The sequence below is a fragment of the Gaeumannomyces tritici genome (genome assembly GCF_000145635.1).
Source record: "Gaeumannomyces tritici R3-111a-1 unplaced genomic scaffold supercont2.7, whole genome shotgun sequence".
Classification (NCBI taxonomy): Eukaryota; Fungi; Ascomycota; class Sordariomycetes; order Magnaporthales; family Magnaporthaceae; genus Gaeumannomyces; species Gaeumannomyces tritici.
The window spans coordinates 133,530-140,002 of record NW_008804551.1 but is presented as its reverse complement, the minus strand read 5'-3'; the positions used below and the strand labels follow the sequence as shown (position 1 = coordinate 140,002).

At 59.0% G+C, this 6,473-nt stretch overlaps 3 protein-coding genes across 3 annotated transcripts; 1 reads left to right on the top strand and 2 right to left on the bottom strand.

The window, feature by feature from the left end:
- Nucleotides 1-81: 81 nt before the first annotated feature.
- On the bottom strand, nucleotides 82-1,443 carry GGTG_11387 (hypothetical protein). The gene is made up of 2 exons (XM_009229273.1): nucleotides 1,023-1,443; nucleotides 82-727 (listed from the first exon to the last, which is right to left on the bottom strand). The coding sequence occupies exons 1-2, from the start codon at nucleotides 1,299-1,301 to the stop codon at nucleotides 170-172; spliced, it is 837 nt and encodes a 278-aa protein (XP_009227537.1). The 5' UTR covers nucleotides 1,302-1,443; the 3' UTR covers nucleotides 82-169.
- Nucleotides 1,444-1,793: 350 nt separating this feature from the next.
- On the bottom strand, nucleotides 1,794-3,009 carry GGTG_11386 (hypothetical protein). The gene is made up of 2 exons (XM_009229272.1): nucleotides 2,141-3,009; nucleotides 1,794-2,056 (listed from the first exon to the last, which is right to left on the bottom strand). Exon 1 carries the CDS (start codon nucleotides 2,935-2,937, stop codon nucleotides 2,296-2,298), a length of 642 nt encoding a protein of 213 aa, XP_009227536.1. The 5' UTR covers nucleotides 2,938-3,009; the 3' UTR covers nucleotides 1,794-2,056; nucleotides 2,141-2,295.
- Nucleotides 3,010-3,156: 147 nt separating this feature from the next.
- On the top strand, nucleotides 3,157-6,388 carry GGTG_11385 (adhesin protein Mad1). The gene has a single exon (XM_009229271.1). It carries the CDS (start codon nucleotides 4,148-4,150, stop codon nucleotides 6,065-6,067), a length of 1,920 nt encoding a protein of 639 aa, XP_009227535.1. The 5' UTR covers nucleotides 3,157-4,147; the 3' UTR covers nucleotides 6,068-6,388.
- Nucleotides 6,389-6,473: the final 85 nt, after the last annotated feature.

Here is a 6,473-nt window from a genome sequence, read left to right as displayed (position 1 = left end):
GGGGGGGGGGCTGCTGAGCCACGGAAGAGGGGCCAAGCCAACAAAAGCTTTCCCTGTTCCGCGGTTCATGCGTCGTCGATCTTTTTTTGGGGGCTTCGTTTCCCGCCAAGGCGGCCTCCTCACAGGCTATACTCAGATCGCAAGCTAGGGGAAGCATGGATTCGAGCATTCATAAAAGTACAATATCGCGCTCGACGTCTTTCGATTTGGCGTTGGAAGAAGAAAAGGAACCTCCCCCTGGAACCTGGAGCCTGCCCAGCCTTGCTAACGACATCTTGATCGGGGGCGACGAGGGAGCTTTGACACAGCGCACAGGCCATGGGAAATTGGAAGTGACAGAAGGCATCCACCAGGCGCTGGCAGATGGGCTAGTCAACCGGCCATCGGTGGTGGTGGTCACAGCGGTCCCACCAGAGGCGACGCCTACGGAAGACGACGTTGGAGAAGAAAAACGGGAGCCCCGGGCAGGGCACAGGGCAGGGCAGGGCAGAGAGTCCAAGGAGCGCCATCGCCAACGGCCCCAGTTGTGTGTGGTTCGAGTCAGAGGGGAAAAGCTTGAACACCGGTCCGATTGTGATGTTGTGGAAGCGACGACGCCTGGCTTGACGGAAGGCGTGCCTGAGCGTGACATGGGGCCCCCGCCCTGAACATGAGGTGACCCTGTCCGCTGTTGCGGGTCCAAGCTCGAGTGCTCACGAACTCTCGCACTTCCGCTTTGGGAAAGCTCCTGGTCACGATTGGCCGACAGTGGTGACCTTCGCCGGTAGGTGCAAAGGCCTGAAACGGACCCCACCTTTGTTTGGCTACCACTACAGAGGCCCAATCGGGTTCGGGGTTGCAGTTGAAACATGAAAGAAAGAGCCCGGTGAAAAAGGAAGCTGGAAAACTGCCCGACGGGTTGAAGGCAGGCGGCACACGCGCGCGCTTGTGAATGCCTCGGCATGTCTGTCCCATGCATTGCACTGGACCCATGCCCAAATGCCAGCCCAGCGCCAGGCGGTCAAAGACCGCAAAGAGCTTACATAGATAGGCACACCGCCGCCGCTCACCGAGGTGGATATCGAAGCTATCGAGAGCGGGCCATTGCGCGAGGTCCAGCGAGAAGCGAGAGAGGCCGAAAAAGGTGACAGCAAATTGCCCAGGTGACGGGCGTGGCAGTCTCCCATGCAACGTTCCCCATCTAGAGAGAGGAGGAAGCGCTCAGGCCTCATGCAGCGTCCAAATCGGGCTCTGCAGCCTGTGTGGGGAGGGGGGCGGCTCTCGCCTAGGCTGGGTCGCCCTGGGCGGGGTGGAGCGGGCATGGTGCGCACGCAATGGAGATTGATTAGTGAATCGCTGGGTCATCGGGCTCCAGGGGACAGACTCCGGAGATGGCTTCGAATGTCGCTTGCGATGGGTGCCCCTTCGTGTCTCCCTTTCGGTTGCCCACGCGCGCAGATCGCGATGGCCGGGCTACGTCGTCGGTCCCGCGATCAGGCCCAGGTACATAGTAATTAGATGGCGTGGCTGTTTATAGACCCTGTCGATATGTGTAACCTGTCACCCCCATGACAAAATTATTGGCACCGCAATTCGATTTTTTTCCCACTAAACCACCATTTTCAATCCAAACCACGTCACAACAAAGCCTCAAAACGATGCCTAAAAAGCTCTCAACGCCTAGTAAAACACGCGTGCAATCTATATGCGATTTCTTTGATTCAGAAAAGCGTCCTTACAGTCACAATGCTGTTTTTCGTTGGGCTGGAATCTCCAAGAGATCCGGCTGGCGTATCCTTTCCCAACCCCGTTAAATCGACCCTCGAACCTTCGCGTCCCTCCACCCTACCTTTTTTTGCGGTGCCAATAATTTTGTCATGGGGGTGCCTGTGTGCCTACCTTCCCAAGAAGCTCCTTTAACATACTGTAATGGTGCTCCTTTCCAGATCCCGGGCTATTTTCAAGGCTTCTCCACTTCTTGTCACCGCAAACAGCACATGGTTGGGCGCCACGACTAGCTGTCAGCGACTCGCCGGCCCGGACGATCGCATCATTGGGTCTGCCATCCCGATTTGCTCTGTGTGGGTTCCTGCATTAGCGCGGATCGGAGTGGCTGAGCAGCCTCTGTGCTGCTCGGTACAGTACCTGAAAAGGGACCCACATGCCACCCACCATCACGGCGGCCAGTGACTTCTGCACGTTTCAGGTTCCTCGTGTTTGTCGGTTCTTTGAGCGTATCCAGCAAAGAGGGCTTTTGTTCTTGCTATTTTTCTCCTCTGACTATTGGGTGATGATGGCAAGATGGCTGTGGCGGTTTCATCCTGCCAAGGAAGGCGATGTCCGTGTGTGACCTCTTTCCGTGATTTCGAATTCCTTCTTTCGAGCACTTTGCAGCGCTGGTCCAGGGTCCAGAGGGGGCGAACCCACCTCGGGCATTTCATAGCCGCGGATACGATAGAGCGACTGCGTGGTGCTGCACCATTGGCAGAGGGGCTTTGCACCAGCCGGAGAATAAGCGGGATTGTGGCTCGCTAATGTTATGAAAGCGTATGCGACATTGAGCGCTGTGGGCGCCGATGGTAGCGCTGGGCGCCGACGGCCAGGCAACATAGGGCGTAAGACGGAGAACCGGCTTTGTCGGCACAGGTGCTTTTGTGCTATTATTCGCCTGCCAATTTCGCGTGGCCCCTCCAAAAAGGGATCAAAGGGGATTACGTCGACGGCGCAAACAGCCCGCGGTCGCCGCACGTCAGATTGCCGTTGTGACTGTGCCGTCAGTCTTTGCCGTCCGTCTTTGACTGCAGGAGTCAAAGGAGTCTGCACAATTCCCCTGCTTCCCGGCCCGGCAGCTGCCTCAGGAGAGTGGCATCGGAAAGGATACGAGAAGTTTCCCCTGAGGCGTTTGCGGCGCCGTTTCGAGTTGCACGATATTTGCTGCCGACACAGCCAGGCTTCCATAATTGGCTAAAGTGCGTGCCGCACCAGCGGATGCTTGGCCGCCAAACAACTGGTAGAGAAGGAAAAAGAAAAAGAAAAAAATGGCTCGTGCTAGCATCGAGCAGATGTGTGGGTGGGTGGGGTAATAATGGGGCAACACCCCTGGCGAAAGAAAAAGAGGAGCCCACGACAGAGGTCAGAGCCGCGCGCTCCACTGCCCCCCCGGCTTTGCTATGACTGGGCTGCCAAGAAAAGCGCTGGCGAAAGCGCTTGAGGCTGCCGACCGTCCGTTCGATAGGTCCCAGGCCTCTCTGGCGCTGGGGCGCTGGCCAGCGATTCGCGCCGCACGTCAACGACCGCCTCCGCGCCCGTTTGCGAGCAAGAGGCCAACCAGCAGCCAGAAAGAGGCGTTGCTAGTGGCGGCAAATAAAAGACACAGGCCAAGGGGAGAGACACTACCACCCAAAGGTGACAGCCAGAGGCGGCGACCTGAGCACGCGGCGGGTGGCCGTGGACATCGCCGCACGCGCGCGGCGGGAGGATCTGCCGCTCCTCCACCAGGAAAAGTCGAGCCAAGGCATGGCGGGCATCTCTCCCCCGGGGTGTGGGCAGAGAGGAGCACGGCGCGGCCGGCCCAAAGACGGAAATCAGTCGACAGCTCCTGGCTGCGGTCACTCGCTCGCGCCCCTTTGGGAACCAAATGCTGCGTGGGGATGCCAAAAAAGGGACTGGACAAGGGGGCCGACGACAAGGGGACAAAGAGGCCCGCCCGTTGGCCCCTCCACCCCCCTTGTCCTTGGGCCCTTGTCCTTGGCCACCCACACCAAGCCACCTGCCCGGGGTTCTTTCTCCCTGCTGGACGAGGAGGAGCCGTAGCCGTCTCTGGCCCGGTACGGAAAGGGCACTTACACCACCACCGTCGTTTCTATATAGCCGTCTGGCTTCCTCGTCCAACCGCTCATTCTGTTTCCTTTCTCTCCTCATGCTCTTTAGCAGTCCCTGAATCCCCTTTCTTACCGTCTTCCTTTTCATCATCCATTCTACAACAGATTCACTTCTTGAGTAAAGTCATTCGCTTTCTTTGCTCCCTTCGTTATCAGCAAGACTGGTTTTTTCACCACAACACTTTTGCTATCGACCTAGCTACACTCGCTCAACAGCTCCATATTTCCGTCTCCAACTCTTGAAAACAACAAACAACCCAACCAAATCCACAACCAACACCGCAAACATGAAGTCTGTCACCATTCTGGCCCTGGTTGCTGGGGCTTCGGCTACCTTCAAGGGTGCCAACCCCTTCACCTGCCCGTCCAACACCGACAACAAGTGCGAGGAGAAGCAGAAGACCGGATTCAACTGGGGTGACATGCCCCTGGGCAACGTCGACAACTACGATAGGTTTAAGTTCAAGGGCTGGGAGTGCTCCGAGGACAAGAACTTCAAGCGCCGGGGCCAGTTCGACCGCCGTACCCCCAACAAGGTCATCGGCGGCACCTGCTTCCCTGAGAAGCCCAAATGCCCCTCGTTCGGCTCGCCCGACAAGTTCTCGCTGGACAAGATCCACGTGTCGACTGAGTTCGACTGCGATCTCGAGTTCCACTACGACATGCCCGACGGTTCTCTCTGCCGTCACCGTGCCCCTTGCAAGAAGGGTGGTTCCAAGATCAAGAACACCCAATGCGGTGGTGCCCAGAACGTGACCATCATCTACCCTCCCCAGCCCAACAAGCCGAAGCCGCAGTGTGGCATCACTGTCACCAGCATCGACTTCGACTGCGGTCCCCCGAAGGTCACCTCCACCAGGCCCCCCACCACCTCCCCTACCAAGCCTGCCGTCACCACCACTGCCCCTGGCACCACAAGCACCGAGCCTGCCGTCAACACCAGCACTAGCCCTACCACCTCTGCTCCTGCCACCAGCACCCAGCCTGCTGCCGGCTCCAGCACGTCTACCACTGCCCCGGGAACCACTGCCCCTGGCACCACCGCTCCCGGCACTACTGCTCCCGGCACTACTGCTCCTGGTACTACTGCTCCCGGCTCCAGCGGCTCCAGCAGCACTGTTCCTGGTACCACTGCTCCTGGCACCACAGCCCCGGGCACCACCGCTCCCGGCACGACTCCTCCTGGTACCACCGCTCCCGGCACGACTGCTCCTGGCACCACCGCTCCCGGCACGACTGCTCCTGGTACCACCACCTCTGTCTCCAGCACCTCTGTCTCCAGCACCACCAGCACCATCACCACTGTCTTCCCCAGCACGTCGACCGTCTTCACCACCTCTGTCTCGACCATCATCAGCTGCGGCGACAACAAGCCTGACTGCCCTGGCCAGTCCAAGACCACTGTTGTCACTGTCAGCGTTCCGGTGTCGACCACCGTCTACTCCATGACCACCACCACCGTCATCTCGTCGGTCGTGTCCACCGTCACTCCCGGCACCACCACCACCCCCGCCGGCCCTGTCGAGACCCTGCCTTGCCCCGATGTCGTTCCCCAGTGCCTGAACACCTGGATCTTCCAGCTTGGCTGCAAGGACAACACCGACACCGCGTGCTACTGCCCCGACAAGACCTTCGCCGAGAACGTCTTCCAGTGCTTCTACGCCCACGGCGCCAGCGACGAGACCATCAGCAAGGCCGTCACCTTCTACCAGGGAATCTGCGCTCCGCACATCCCCCAGAACCCTGCCATCGTCACTGCCCCCACCGTTACCAGCTACATCACCGTGACCCCGGCCCCCACCAGCACCAACCCGGCCGCCGTCACCACCATTGTGCTCTCGACCACCACCGTCGTGCCCTGCATTGATGACGACGGCTCGACCATCCTCAGCTCGAGCTCCACCGTCACCATCAACACCTCGGTCACCGTCCCCAAGCTGGGCTTCACCACCGCCTCCGGCGTCTCTTCGACCGCTGTTGTCGGTCTCATCCCCATCACCACCCCGATTAGCGCCGTCGTGCCGGCCCCCACCACCTCCACCAGCCCCGCCGGTACTGGTGTCGTCCCTGGTCAGACCACCCCGGTCGGTGCCACCCCCGCCCAGCCTACTACCACCACCCCTGTGGTTGCCGGCGGCGGCCGCGTCCAGGTCGGCGCTGCTGGCCTGGCTGCCTTTGCCGCCATGGCCGTCGCCGCTCTCCTGTAAGGGGATGTAGCGTGACGCGGGCGCGAGCACTCGGCAATTCTGTTCCCGTGTACTAGTACACTTTTGCATATGGGACTGTCGTCCCCACCATCATATTCTTGACGATCCTTTAACGACACGAGGCAGCATCTCTATGGTGTGGCCCTTCACGGTTATTTGGCTTTCCTTGTTTCCTTTACTACATGTACCAGCATCTTCTGATTTTCATTTTTGTCTTTACATGGCGAGCCCGTGAGCCCCCCTCCTCTAATTATAACCAATGCCATATACCCTCGGGAGTCTGGGACTCGAATAACACGGGGAAAGGACGAGAAAAGGAACATGGAGAGAGGTCATTTGCTTAGCTTAATGCATTTAGAATGACATGTCTCACACTGCTCTTTTCACTCCTTTTGATGGAGTTTTT

Excerpts from the sequence above, each read along its gene's own strand:
- GGTG_11385 (XM_009229271.1), top strand. The coding sequence starts at position 4,148 with ATGAAGTCTGTCACCATTCTGGCCCTGGTTGCTGGGGCTTCGGCTACC.
- GGTG_11387 (XM_009229273.1), bottom strand. The coding sequence starts at position 1,301 with ATGCCCGCTCCACCCCGCCCAGGGCGACCCAGCCTAGGCGAGAGCCGC. Across the intron at positions 728-1,022 it reads GCGGCGGTGTGCCTATCTAT|GAGCTTTCCCAAAGCGGAAG; the intron begins GTAAGCTCTTTG and ends AATCGTGACCAG.
- GGTG_11386 (XM_009229272.1), bottom strand. The coding sequence starts at position 2,937 with ATGGAAGCCTGGCTGTGTCGGCAGCAAATATCGTGCAACTCGAAACGG.